Genomic DNA, 14,961 nt, shown 5'->3' on the forward strand with positions numbered 1-14,961 from the left:
CTCTGGATAAGCATGGATTAACACACCCAGGTGGCCTAGTCGCAGGACCAACCACCTCTTCACACTCCTCAGTGCCTTTCCCTTAGCACACCACAGCCTCTGAAAAGTCTCCAATCTTTTGTTTCAGCAAAGTTGTGTTCAGTTCATGCTGGACCCACTTCCCTACTGCAATAGTTTTCATTAAATAAAATCTAATTTACAGCTTTAATGAGTGTCCCACTTAAAAATTTTTTTTTGACAGTAAGCACATGAAATCATTATTGAATTAATAAATTTAGGTTCTACATAGGTGTAAACAGCTGGGGAGAGTTTCATTATTTTGAGTGTTCTTTTGGGATCTCCTCTCCCAACCTCCAAGAAGTTGAAAGATTGCTTAAGTTATATTTTCTTTCAAAATCTCTAACTATGAAAGATGACAATTATGTCCAAGTTATCCACAGTACCTTCTGGATTGAACTAGTCATACTGTGGATATAGAAAGCTATCTAAAATGTCAGAGCTCTAATTTCAATGTCCTGGTTTCTTTTCTTTCTTTTTTTAACGAGACAGGGTCTCGCCTTGTTGCCTGGGCTGGAGCACAGTGAGTGGCAAGATCAGGGTTAATTTAGCCTCAAGCAATCTTCCCACATCAGCCTCCTGAGTAGCTGAGACTATAGGTGCCATGCCACCACGCCCGGCTAATTTTTGCATTTTTATTAGAGACTGGGTTTCGCCATGTTGGCCAGGCCGGTCTCAACCTCCTGGGCTCAAGCTGTCCTCCCGCTCTGCCTCACAAAGTGCTGGGATTGCAGGCCTGCGCCAAGGCGTCCGGTTTGATTTCTCTTTTAAATATGTGTTTTTGGCCGGGCGCAGTGGCTCATGCCTGTAATCCCAGCACTTTGTGAGGCTGAGGCGGGCGGATCACAAGGTCAGGAGATTGAGACCATCCTGGCCAACACGGTGAAACCCCATCTTTACTAAAAATACAAAAAATTAGCCAGGCGTGGTGGCAGGCGCCTGTAGTCCCAGCTACCCGGGAGGATGAGGCAGGAGAATCACTTGAACCTGGGAGGCAGAGGTTGCAGTGACCCGAGATCGCGCCACTGCACTCCAGCCTGGGTGACAGAGCGAGCCTCCTCTCAAAACAAAAAACAAAACAAAAAAAAACAACCAAAAAAAAAAAAACAAAAAACAAACGAAAAACACAAAACAACAACAAAAATAAATCAAAGATTTTTTTTCTCCCTATGTATTAAACACTTAAAAACATTTTACCATTTCTATTTCTGGGTCAATGCCAAAGTTCAGTTCAGTCCAGAAAGACAAGTGGTTTTGGAAAGGGTGTTTGGTTCCGCCTTGCATGCGAATTCCCACACAACCCTCTTCCTCCTTTCCTCCTTCGGGCAGCGTCCAGCAGGATTCCGCTGTTCCTCCAAAATCTTTGTCAGGAGAGTCATCCTGACAGTACTTTTAGGAAGCCCATAGATATCAGCCACAACCTGTGACTTTCAGGGTCAATTGCGTGTCAATTCGCACGTCCATCCAGAACCTGCGGGGACCACGCCCCCACGCTCCCTCCCGGCCTTTGCCTCAGCCCCTCTCCGCCTCCAAGGGTGTCACGTGCCAGACTCGGGCGGGAAGACATTGCCGCCATGTTGATTTCTGGCGGCGCTGGCTGGGGGAAGGGAGAGGGTGGCTGACTAACTAGCTACCCGTAGTTCCGGCTCCTGTGCGCAAGTGCGGAAGTGCGCTGGCCGGGAGAGTGATCGGTTTCCGGTCAGTGGTGCGGTACTGAGTACCCGGAGACGTGTATCGGAAGGTGGGCCGCAGCCATGGCGGAGAGAAAACCTAACGGTGGCAGCGGCGGCGTCTCCACCTCCTCGTCGGGCACTAACTTACTTTTCTCCTCCTCGGCCACGGAGTTCAGCTTCAATGTGCCCTTCATTCCAGTCACCCAGGCCTCAGCTTCCCCGGCCTCCTTGCTCTTGCCCGGAGGTAATAAGGGGAGGGCGGTCCCGTGTGTGGTGGGAGGCGGGCGGGGGACGTGCTGTGACAAGGGTCAGACGGAAGATATTCCTTTTGCCTCCAGCTACCCTCTCGATAGCTTGCCAGGATCATTAGTGACCAGGTTTGAGTGGGTCGGGGGCTTTGGGATCTTGGAGGCGGCAGGTGATGCGACTTGCTCTTCATTGCAGAAACCCACTGTTCCGAGTTGTCCAGAGTGCTGGACATTCATTCGTACACTGGCATTCCACAAATCTTTGCTGAACACCCATTGTTGTTACGCCAGGTAGCTGGCAGGGAATGCAAGTAAACAGTGGCCCTCTCCTAGGGTACAGTAGTCTATCTCCCACTAGGAGACTCCTAGGATACGGTAAGATACCTCCTAGGATGGACTGTGCCCCTCTCCTGGGATACGGTACACTGTCTCCTACTAGGAGATTGTTGTGATACAGTAGGATATCTTCTAGATTACAGTAAGATATCTTGTAAGATGGACTGTGCCGCTCTTCTAGGAGAAACATGTAATATTTGTGAAGTAGACATATAAAATGCATTCCTCATCTTTTTTTTTTTTTTTTTTTGAGACGGAGTCTTGCTTTGTCGCCCAGGGTGGAATCCAGTGGCGCGATCTCGGCTCACTGCAACCTCCACATTTCGAGTTCAAGTGATTCTCCTGCCTCAGCCTCCCGAATAGCTGGGACTACAGGCGTGCATGCCCTGCTAATTTTTGTATTTATAGTAGAGACGGGGTTTCACCATGTTGGCCAGGATGGTCTCAATCTCCGGACCTCAAGTGATCCGCCTGCCTCGGCCTCCCAAAGTGCTGGGATTACAGGTGTGAGCGCCTGGCCAATTTTCGTCTTTCAAGACAATCCATCACTTCTTCCAAGAAACTTTTTCTTGTTCTCTTAGGCCCCCACTCCTATGTGCACTCCTAGCTCTTTTTTCATATTTGTATTATTGTCCAGGGAGATTGCTTTTTGATGATGATGTAGCATAGCCCAGAGCATGGTGTTCAGGAGCACAGACTGTATTCCAGTCCTTGCCCTGCCAGTAGCTTGCTGTATATCTGTAGGCATTTTAGTTTACTTCTCTGTGCTTCAGTTTCTATATATGTATAGCCTCACATAATTATAATTAGAAATGCTTTAATTTTTGAAAAGCACCAAGTATACTGCCTGCCAGACAGTGTGATTTAATGTTTGTGAAATAAACACACCTGCTTCTCCATTTGGACTGCGGTCTTCTTCAGCAGCTATGACCTAATTGCCTTTTTATTTCCAGGATGTTGTTTAGGGCCTAGTAAGTAGATCCTCTTCGAATACTGAGTTTGCAGTGAGTAATTTATTCTTGTTTGAAGGACTAAAGACAGTTTCATGGAGAAGCGAGGACAGGCACGCTGGGAACAGCTGTACATAAAGGTTCCCCTGCCCATGTGTTAATGTTTCTTCTTGATGCTGGTCACTACCTGACATGTACACATACTTGTTTATTCCACTCCACTAGGATGTAAGACCATGAAAGCAAAAACTTAGTTTTATTCACGATTATATTCCCACTGCGTAGAATGATGTGTGGTATGTAGTAGACCAGTTATTCAGTGGATGTTTGTTGAATGAGTGAAAGGATGGGAGTCAAAATGATGTCTCAATTTGACCTGTGGTTGAAAGGTTAGGCGTTGCTGTCTTTGGTGAAGAACCAGCATTTTGGAGCAGAATGCTGTGAGAGGATGCAGGAATAAATAAGGCTTTACCTGGGGTTTTCTAATCATCCTCTGCACCATTAAAGTTGTTTGGTTATGTCCATCTTCCTTGCTGTGTAGTATTTGGTTTGTGTGTCACTGTGAATTCATGCTAAACATTTTCACTGTGAAGTCTAGTATAGCTATACCTGTCTTTAATGCTCTTGTTTCTTGGAGACAGTCTGTGTGTGTGTGTGAACATTAATAGTTTTTAGAACTAAAATTCATCTCTAAAAATCTCAGAAACCCATTCAGAGAATTTCCAGAGAAAAAGAAGAAACAGTCTCCTTGGAAGCAATAGTTAATCATATAAGTGAAAGAGACACAGGAAGCAATTTCATATATTCAACAGACATGGAAGGCCTGGCACAGTGGCTCACGCCTGTAATCCCAGCACTTTGGGAGGCTGAGGTGGGTGGATCACCTGAGGTCAGGAGTTCAAGACCAGCCTGGTCAACATGGCAAAACCCCATCTCAACTAAAAATACAAAAATTAATTGGATGTGATGGTGGGCGCCTATAATCCCAGCTACTCGGGAGGCTGAGGCATGAGAATCGCTTGAGGTGGATGTTGCAGTGAGCTGAGGTCATGCCACTGCACTCCACCCTGAGCGACAGAGTAAGACTCCATCTCAAAAACAAAACAAAAACAAAAACCAGACATGGATTGAGCAGTTTCTATTTGCCAGGCACTGTTCCAGAAGCTGGGAGACACAGAAGAGCAGACAGCCCTGCCCTCAGTGACTGCACAGTATATATGTATACACACACTCACCTGTGTAAGCAACTGTGATACTGGTTTAGAACAGTTAGAAAGAGGGATTGATAGATGGCTGTGAATGCTGTGGGTCTCAGGCTGGCTGAGCTGGGGAATGGATGTCCCTTAGGCCTTCAGGTCCTCTTAGGGGAGGTGATGCTTGAGCTGAGTGTTGAAGGATACATGGAAGTGAGGGAATCTGGAGAGACAGGAATATGGGAAGTCTGAAGGTGTGAGAAAATCTGCAGGTTTGGCAGGAGTTAGTGGTTGGTGGAATGGGACAGGGATGGAGCTCATCCCTCTCTCCTGTCTCTTCACCTTTGTCTCCTCTCCCGTGTATCCTCTGCCCCCAGTAGATCACTTTGACTAGAGTGTGGACAATGGAGTGGCCTCGGTGGTCTATGGGTCACATATACCATACTCAGGAGGAGTTTGTAGTTCATCTTGTTGGGTTTTGGGAGCCTTTGAAGGATTTTCAACAAGGCAGTGAAATTAGACGTGTGTTTCAGAAAGACTGGAGTTTTCTCTAGTTGCACTGGAATAAGGTTGACTGTAGCAAGAGGATTCGGTTGGGAGGCATAGTGAGAGGCTGGCAGTGGCGATGGCAGTCTAGCCCGAGTCAGCCACATTGGGTGTGAGGAGCAGGGAGCAGATGTGTGAGATGTGTAGACTACACACTTGTAGAGACTCGCAGAAGACCAGAGTGTCAGCTCTGTCTGTCAGCACAGAGGCCCATTTTTGTTTAGTTTTAGACCCAAGACTGAGCTCTGTACCTGGCACATAAAGCATCCTGAGTAAATATTTCTTGAATAAATATTTGAATGATTAAATGAAGGGTATGAGAGAGAGGGAGGAGTCTGAGAGACTTGAGGTTTCTGGTTTGAATGTCTGAATGGATGTTGGCAAACATCGGTGGATATAGTGAAATACAGAAAAGGGAGCATGGAGGTGGGTAGTTAAGATAATAAACTCTGTTTGGGGCTTACTAAGCATGAGGTATATGTGGCTGAATCTGCCAAAAACATTGAGGAAGTAGTTGGAAAACAAGTTCTGGAACACATGACAACGGTCTGGGTTTGCGATAGAGTTGGGAGTGTCACCAATATACAAGTGCCTATTAAAGTTGTGGCTTTAGATGACATGTGTCCAAATGAAATGAGAAAGTGCCCCTGAGGTGAGGGCAGCAGTATGTGGAGGGCATTTCATTTGTAGTTGATGCTGATCGGAAAAAAGTTTCTTGGATCAGGTTGACCTCAAGTTTTTTTAAAGGATGAAAGATACCACTGAGGTTTTCTTTTTTTTTTTTTTTGCTTGCTTTTAATTGTTGGGAATGAATTAAGAAATACAGGTAAGTCCAAGTGAGGGTCACTGACCTGAAAAGAGGGGTGGGAGCTGGAAATATATCAGAGAAGTAGAATGATACAGACTGACACAGGGCCTCGTGCAGCAAGGGATATTTTATTTTTAGTTACAAAGAAAATATCAAGAGGAGTATTTTGAATAGTGGAGTATTTTAGTTAAACTGATGTGTGTGAATTATGAGAGCTCAAGAAGCTCAAGCCGTAGTCTCAGCAGAGGTCAAGAAGCTTAGAGCCCAGAGCTTGGAAGAAGGCTGCCTTTTGGCAGGTCTCCAAGGGCAGGGACCAGAGTGTGCCTGTGTGCTGTGAGTGAGTCCAGCCCTCTGATGGATTCCATGCCTCCAGCAAGGAGGTAAGAGGGAATGAGGCAGGGGCAGGGAAGATTAGAAGGAAGAAGATGAAAGCTACAAGCTAGTGAAAATAAAAGTTTAGTAAGGAATAATAGGTGGACTTTTGAGGTGATGTACAGGGAAAATGCTTTTATTTTACAACTTGGAAGTAGAACAGAAGCTAAATTGGAATTGTCAGTACCCACAGTGAACATCAGGTTGGACAAAGGGATGGGAGATCTTCTCTTGGTTAGAAAGTGACCTTTTCAGCAATTTGGTGTTCTAGAATGATAAATGTGTGGTAGTACATGATTTTAGGGAATGGCAATTAATGGTTGACCTACTTTGCCTTGGGAATACAAATACCGCGTGTTCATTTGTACAATAAGTGCTTTGTAGGTAAGATTCCTGACACACCCCTTCTTGTTAACAGAGTTATCTTTAGTCTCTCGTTATCACTATAGAAATAAAATTATGCGTATTTGGGTAGTAGAGTAATAATTGCATTATTTCTTACCAAGAAAAACATAAAAAATAATATGTAAGGCCGGGCATAGGGGCTCATGCCTGTAATTCCAGCACTTTGGGAGACCAAGGCAGGCAGATCACTTGAGGTCAGGAGTTCGAGACCAGCCTGGTCAACATGGTGAAACTTCATCTCTACTAAAAAAAAAAAAATACAAAAATTAGCTGGACATGGTGGTGGGCACCTGTAATCCTAGCTACTTGGGAGGCTGAGGCACGAGAATTGCTTGAACCTGGGAGGCAGAGGTTGCAGTGAGCTGAGATCGCGCCACTGCACTCCAGCCTGGGCAACAGAGTGAGACCCTGTCTCAGAAAAAAAAAAAAAAGTAAAAATAGTAAGTATAGATTTTGTTTCTATTTTTAAGAACTTCTATATACAAATATGTATTTACAAAATAAATAACAAATAACTATTTGTATTTATTTTAAAAGTATGGAAGGGTATGTAGCAAAATGTTAACTGTTTTTTTTTTTTTTTTTTGAGACGGAGTCTCGCGCTGTGTCACCCAGGCTGGAGTGCAGTGGCGCGATCTCAGCTCACTGCAAGCTCCGCCTCCCAGGTTCACGCCATTCTCCTGCCTCAGCCTCCGAGTAGCTGGGACTACAGGCGCCCGCCACCACGCCCGGCTAGTTTTTTGTATTTTTAGTAGAGACGGGGTTTCACCATGTTAGCCAGGATGGTCTTGATCTCCTGACCTCGTGATCCACCCGCCTCGGCCTCCCAAAGTGCTGGGATTACAGGCTTGAGCCACCGCGCCCGGCCAATGTTAACTGTTAACAGTGCGATGGTCTCTGGGAGGTGGGCTTATGAGTGAATTATAATTGTTTCCTCTTATGTTTTCTTATTCATGTTTTCTAGTTTTTCATTTCTAAAGAGCAAGTTTTCAAAGAAAAAAAGAAAAAAAACTGTTTTTTTTTCTGTAATGCAGAAATAGCAAGTTTGAAGAACAAATAAGGAAGTATAATTGCTAGCCCTTCCTTATAGAATCGTATCTGCGGAATGATAGAGTACCCTTTAAACCACATGCTCTCTTGTTCCATTTCAGAGGATTCCACAGATGTTGGTGAGGAGGACAGCTTCCTTGGTCAAACTTCTATTCACACGTCTGCCCCACAGACAGTTAGTTACTTCTCTCAGGTATCAAGCAGCAGTGATCCTTTTGGGAATATTGTACAGTCACCATTAACAACTGCAGCAACCTCAGGTGGACAATCAGGATTCCCCAAGCCCCCGACTGCTCTCCCTTTTACAACTGGATCCCAAGATGTCTCGAATGCGTTTTCACCATCCATTTCGAAGGCTCAACCTGGTGCTCCACCTTCCTCACTGATGGGTATAAATTCTTACCTGCCTTCTCAGCCAAGTAGTCTCCCTCCTTCACATTTTGGGAACCCACCCCAAGGAATTCCCCAGCCAGGATACAATCCATATCGCCATACCCCTGGCAGCAGCAGGGCTAATCCTTACATTGCACCGCCCCAGCTGCAGCAGTGTCAAACACCAGGCCCTCCTGCTCATCCTCCACCGTCTGGACCCCCTGTTCAGATGTACCAGATGCCTCCAGGATCTTTGCCGCCGGTATGGAGACATGATTTTGTGTCCTACTTATTAACTCTGTTTCTTCTTTCTCACCTGAACCTATGTTTTAAAAAACATTTCACATCTTATAATCAATACGATGACAAATTAGTTTCAGAGGGTATTCTTTGTAAGCTACATGAAGTAAACATTATCTTAAAGATAGCTTATTGGATGGCTCATATTTTAGTGTGTATTACTTGTTTATTGAAGTAGTAATTGATTTTAGTGAGTTAGCTACATGTCAGTATTTCCAGATTTTAGAGTAAGGTAGAAATAGTAAGTGTTGTCTAGAGACATAGGAGATGAAGCAGTTATTGTCTTAACAGACCACTAGTTTCTCATCTTTCAGTTACACTAGTCAATCAAAACAGTCAATTACAGGGACTAAAATTGATTACTTCAGTAATTTCTTTTTATTTATGGAGTTTGGATCTAGATCAGTCAAACCCTGTCTAGGGGGAGTTGGTGGAATAACGTATGCATTGGGTACATTTTATGAAATTCCCTTATGCATTTTTCCCAACTAGTTCATTTGATTTCCAAAGAAAAATCAGTGGAATTAAACAAAAAGAGAAATGATTAAAAAGAATTAAGAACCCATTTCGGTGTGGTGGAGATAGCAGTATTGTGATCAGAATGTAACTAACTTCTCTGTTAGAGAATGGACTCTGTTTTATCATTTCATTTAAATCATACCAATACACAAATTTTTGACAATGTTGGATTTCGGCATTCTGAAAAGTAACCAAATTCATAGTGTGTGGTATATAGTTAGTATTTTTGTTAACTATAACGAACTAATTGTAGTTTGTTGCTTAAATTTTTAAAAAGGTTTTTAGATAATAATTTAAAAAGTGATAATTTCAAACTTAAAGAAAAGTTGCAAAAATAAAAATAGTACAAAGAGTACTCTGATATCCTTCACCTAGGTTTACTTATCATTAACATTTTATCCCATTTGTTTTTTAATTTGTGCCTGTGCACACACTGGTATATATGAGCTTTCTCCCTTTCCCCCATGCCTTTTTCCCGCCCCTTCCTCCTACTTCTCCTCCTGCCCCTCCCTATTCCCTTCCTTCCTCCCATTGTTTTTTTCTCTTTCTGTATATATGCAGTTTTGGGGGAAGCATTTGAAGGTCAGTAAAATACATTATGATTTTTTACTCCTAAATTCCTGGTGTACATTTGCTAAGCATAAGGACATTCTTCTGTATAACCACAGCGCAGCTATGGATCTCAGGAAATTGAGTGTTGACATAATACTTCAAAATGATTTTTTAGAAATTATATATATGTATGTATATATACGTGTGTGTGCATATATATATATATATTTTTTTTTTTTTTTTTTTTTTTTGAGGCCAGGTCTTGCTCTGTCACTCAGGCTAGAGTGCAGTGGCATGATAATGGCTCACTGTAGCCTCGAGTTCTCAGGTTCAAGTGATCCCCCTACTTCAGCCTCACCAGTAGCTGGGACCACAGGCACGTGCTGCCATACTTGGCTAATGTTTTGTAGAAATGAGGTCTCACTATGTTGCCCAGGCTGGTCACAAACTCCTGGGCTCAAGCAGTCCTCCTGCCTTGACCTCCCAAAGTTATGAGATTATGGGCTAAATTATATATGTTTTTGAGACTGGGTCTCACTCTGTTGTCCAGGCCGGAATACAGTGGCGCAATCACAGCTCGCCTGCAGTCTCAAACTCCTGGGCCTCAAGTCATCTTCCTACCTCAGCCTACCAAAGTGCTGGGATTGCAGGTGTGAGCCACCACTCCTGACCCAAAATGGTGTCTAATTCAAACATTTAAAAATAAGTATAGTCTGATTTTAAAATCATTTTTGTAGAAAATTTGAAAAATGCAGAATATTGAATTTAATAAAAAATGTCTGTAGATAACCACTGTTTTCATTTTGTTATATGTCTTTTTTTTGGCAAACATCATAGAGTACCTATGGTTTCTATAATTATTTTTTTGTGAACATACTTTAAATGTTACTAAGATTTTTTCTAAAACATTAATTTTTCTTCTTCTTCCTTGTTTTTTTTTTTTTTTTTTTTGAGACGGAGTCTCGCTCTGTCTCCCAGGCTGGAGTGCAGTGGCCGGATCTCAGCTCACTGCAAGCTCCGCCTCCCGGGTTCACGCCATTCTCCTGCCTCAGCCTCCCGAGTAGCTGGGACTACAGGCGCCCGCCACCTCGCCCGGCTAGTTTTTTGTAGTTTTTAGTAGAGACGGGGTTTCACAGTGTCAGCCAGGATGGTCTCGATCTCCTGACCTCGTGATCCGCCCATCTCGGCCTCCCAAAGTGCTGGGATTACAGGCTTGAGCCACCGCGCCCGGCCCTTCCTTGTTTTTTTTAAAGAGATGAGGGGTCTTGCTCGGTCACCCAGGCTGGAGTGCAGTGGTGTGATTACATTCCACTGCAACCTTGAACTACACTTCAGCCTCCGGAGTAGCTGGGACTACAAGTGTGCCCCACCGTGTCCGGGTGATCTTTAGATTTTTTTGTAGAAACAGGATATTGCTGTGTTGCTCATGTTGGTCTTGAACTCCTGGCCTCAAGTGATCCTCCTTCCCTGGCCTCCCAAAGTTCTGGGATTATAGGCGTGAACCATCGTGTCTATCCTCTAAAACTTTTGTTTTTGTTTATTTACTTATTTATTTATTTTTTTTAGCTATCTCCTGCAGAAAGGATATAAGACATTTTTAATGGCTCTGGATAATCTAGCATTTGAGTGAAATATTATTTTATCAGGCTTCTGTTAGGCATTTTGATTATTTCCAGTGATTTCCTATTTTATTTTATTTTTTTGCAAACATTCCAAATTTATTAACTACGATTTTATAATCAATATTATTGAGGTATAATTTACATACAGTAAAAGACATCCGTTTACAGTGTACAATTCGATTTATTTAAAGTGTACAATTAGCTGAGTTTTGACAGTTGTACACACTGATTTCCTATTTTAAATAACCTTTTGGTGTACAACCTTGTGGGTAAATTTTTTTTTTTTTTTTTTTTTTTTTTTTTTTGAGATGGAGTCTCGCTCTGTCGCCCAGGCTGGAGTGCAGTGGCCGGATCTCAGCTCACTGCAAGCTCCGCCTCCCGGGTTCACTCCATTCTCCTGCCTCAGCCTCCTGAGTAGCTGGGACTATAGGCGCCCGCCACCTCGCCTGGCTACTTTTTTGTATTTTTTAGTAGAGACGGGGTTTCACCGTGTTAGCCGGGGTGGTCTCGATCTCCTGACCTCATGATTCGCCCGTCTCGGCCTCCCAAAGTGCTGGGATTACAGGCTTGAGCCACCGCGCCCGGCCGTGGGTAAATTTTTATTTTTATTTTTTATTTATTTTATGAGACAGAGTCTCGCTTTGTTACTCAGGCTGTAGTGCAGTGGTGCAGTCTCAGCTCACTACAGCCTTTGCCTCCTGGGTTCAAGCGATTCTCCTGCCTCAGCCTCCCAAATAGCTGGGATTACAGGCCCATGCCACCACATCCAGCAAATTTTTGTATTTTTAGTGGAGACAGGGTTTTACCATGTTGGCCCGTCTTGTCTCAGACTCCTGACCTCAGGTAATCCACCCACCTCAGCCTCCCAAAGTGGCAGGATTACAGGCGTGAGCCACCGCGCCTGGGCTATTGGTTATAATTCTATCTTTCGGATAAATTCTTAGAAATTGAATGAGTAGGTCAAGGAATAGGCATATTTTAAAGGTTAAATAGGCCGGGCGTGGTGGCTCACGCCTGTAATCCCAACGCTTTGAGAGGCCAACGCAGGCGGGTCTTCTGAGGTCGGGAGTTCACAACCAGCCTGACCAATCTGGAGAAACCCTGTCTCTACTGAAAATACAAAATTAGCTGGGTGTGGTGGTGCATGCCTGTAATCCCAGCTATTCGGGAGGCTGAGGCAGGAGAATTGCTTGAACCCGGGAGACGGAGGTTGCGCATTGCACCATTGCACTCCAGCCTGGGCAACAAGAGCGAAACTCCGCCTCACACACACACAGGGAAGGTTAAATAAATCATGGAAGAAGTATTGCTAGATTGATTTCTATAAAGGTGTTAGTTTACTTTGTTCTGTGAGAAGGTCTAGTTCACCTTGTAATTGATTTTTTTCAAAATTTTTAATTTTTAATTTTTGTGGGTACATAGTAGGTGTATATGTTTATGGGTTACATGAGGTATTTTCTTTTTTTTTTTTTTTTTGAGACTGAGTCTGGCTCTGTCGCCCAGGCTGGAGTGCAGTGGCCGGATCTCAGCTCACTGCAAGCTCTGCCTCCCGGGTTTACGCCATTCTCCTGCCTCAGCCTCCCGAGTAGCTGGGACCACAGGCGCCCGCCACTTCGCCCGGCTAGTTTTTTGTATTTTTTAGTAGAGATGGGGTTTCACCGTGTTAGCCAGGATGGTCTCGATCTCCTGACCTTGTGATCCACCCGTCTCGGCCTCCCAAAGTGCTGGGATTACAGGCTTGAGCCACCGCGCCCGGCCACATGAGGTATTTTCATACAGACATGCAATGTGTAATCATCACATCAGGATAAATGGGGTATAGATATCCCTCCCCTCAAGCATTTTTCCTTGATTTGGGGTTTTGTTAGGTTTTAAAATTCTTAAAATTGCTTTGGGGTCTAGTTATTACACTAAATAATTGTCCAGATATACATGTAGGATAATTACTACTAACATCAGTTTGGGTATGAAGCATATTCAGAATTCTTTTGGACAAGCATGACAGTCTTAACTTTGCCGTCCCCTCCAGGTTCCTCCTTCAGTGCAGTCTCCAGCACAGCAGCAGGTACCTGCCAGACCTGGGGCTCCCTCAGTTCAAGTGCCGCCTCCTTTTCTACTTCAAAACCAATATGAGCCTGTTCAGCCCCACTGGTTTTACTGCAAGGAGGTAGAATACAAACAACTGTGGATGCCTTTTAGTGTGTTTGATTCTCTGAATCTTGAAGAAATCTATAATTCAGGTAAACATTGGTCATGCATCATTCATATCTGATTTTAGGAAGAGAAGGAATGAGTATTTATCCATGATGTATTTTCTGTGAATGTCAAATTCTTTGATCCTTATAGACCCCAGACTCTGTACCTTAAGATGACGATATTAATATAAGTCCTGAGTTACTGGGGTAAGGTATTTAAAGAAGTGTTTTAGTAATTTACTTTGTAGTTTAAAGGTATTTTGAATCAGAGAACTTGAGCAGTTCATATAATCCAGGTTTCAATTTTTCTGTTTCCCTTATTCATTTGTAGTTATGGGGGCATTTATAAAGGGCTTTCTGTGGAACTCTCGATCCTGGAGATGCTCTGTGAAAAAAGTGTTCCCTGGTCAGATAAGGTTTGGAAATGGTGCTCGCTGTATCTAGGTCTTGAGAGAGATGGTGTGCAGGAGTGCGTTAAAGCTTTGAGAAATCCTGCAGTGTAGAAACGTGTTTCTTTGTTTATCCTGGTATTATTTGATCGTGGACTTAAAAGTCACCTATTAATGGCCTTTAGAAACGTATTCCATGGAACATTGTTGTACGTAGATAGTATTGTTCTGATTTAAAAAAAAATCCATCAGTTCTTTGAATTATGTTTTTAAAGTTTGCCTTGACTGTTTCTTTTCTACTTAAGAAGAGTCATAATTTTGAGCAGCACAGATTAATCTTAAATTTCTATTTTTAAACAAAAATGAGCTTAGTTTTTTGTCTTTAAAGACTGAGTAGTCACCGTATTCATTATTTGTTATTTTATTTTTATTTTCTTGAGACAGAGTCTCACTCTGCTGCCCAGGCTGGAGTGCAGTGGTGCAATCTGGACTCACTGCAACCTCTGCCTCCTGAGTTCAAACAATTCTCCTGCCTCAGCCTCCGAAGTAGCTGGGATTACAAGCATGTGCCACCACACCTGGCTAATTTTTGTATTTTTAGTAGACGGGGGTTTCATCATTGGCCAGGCTGGTCTCAAACTCCTGACCTCAAGTGATCCACCGGCCTCGGCCTCCCAGAGTGCTGGGATTACAGGCATGAGCCACTGCACCCAACTGATTATTGATTATTTTAAAATATGCCTTGCAGCAGTCAGGAAAAGTGTTAATTTTGTTCTCTAGTTCAGCCAGATCCGGAGAGCGTGGTTCTTGGCACGGATGGAGGGCGCTATGATGTTTACCTCTATGACCGAATAAGGAAGGCTGCCTACTGGGAAGAGGAGCCAGCTGAAGTGAGACGCTGTACTTGGTTTTACAAGGGGGACACAGATAGTCGATTTATTCCCTATACTGAGGAGTTCAGTGAAAAACTAGAGGTATGGGAGCTTTATTTCTTTATGAGTTTCTTTAAAAAATGTAGGTTCTATATACATTGGTGAGTAACATTGACAGTGGAGCTGACTTTATTTACAAGACAGCTTGTCTTGATGCTGTTCACGGAGAAGATTACTTTTTAAGTGGTGTCATCACTCATGAGGTGCTAATCGTGGCATCTGTGTCTAAAGATAGAATATGGTTTACAGAGGTACATCACAGATCTGATAAGGTGCTTGTGTCAAGCCTTCAATAGAACCTAGGCTGCTGGGATTTGTTGTTGATAGAAAATGCCAAGCATATGGACATTTTCAAATTAATATTCAGTAAAAGGCTTGAAATTAACTTCTGATTTGTGAAAATAAATAAATAGAATTGGAAGAAGTATCATGAGCCTTATTA

General features: G+C 43.3%; 1 protein-coding gene across 4 annotated transcripts in view; it reads left to right on the forward strand.

The window, feature by feature from the left end:
• The first annotated feature begins 1,758 nt into the window (after positions 1 to 1,758).
• The window catches only part of SEC23IP (SEC23 interacting protein), a 51,294-nt gene continuing 38,091 nt past the window's right edge, over positions 1,759 to 14,961 (forward strand). For all 4 annotated transcript variants that reach the window (XM_001100615.5, XM_077947642.1, XM_015148325.3 and 1 more), the window contains exons 1-4: positions 1,759 to 1,974; positions 7,740 to 8,272; positions 13,033 to 13,243; positions 14,368 to 14,561. In XM_001100615.5, coding sequence (XP_001100615.3) covers positions 1,812 to 1,974; positions 7,740 to 8,272; positions 13,033 to 13,243; positions 14,368 to 14,561 — 1,101 coding nt within the window. In that variant the 5' untranslated portion in view covers positions 1,759 to 1,811. The remainder of the gene's footprint in view (positions 1,975 to 7,739; positions 8,273 to 13,032; positions 13,244 to 14,367; positions 14,562 to 14,961) is intronic.

The sequence above is a fragment of the Macaca mulatta genome, chromosome 9, assembly GCF_049350105.2.
Source record: "Macaca mulatta isolate MMU2019108-1 chromosome 9, T2T-MMU8v2.0, whole genome shotgun sequence".
Lineage (NCBI taxonomy): Eukaryota > Metazoa > Chordata > Mammalia > Primates > Cercopithecidae > Macaca > Macaca mulatta.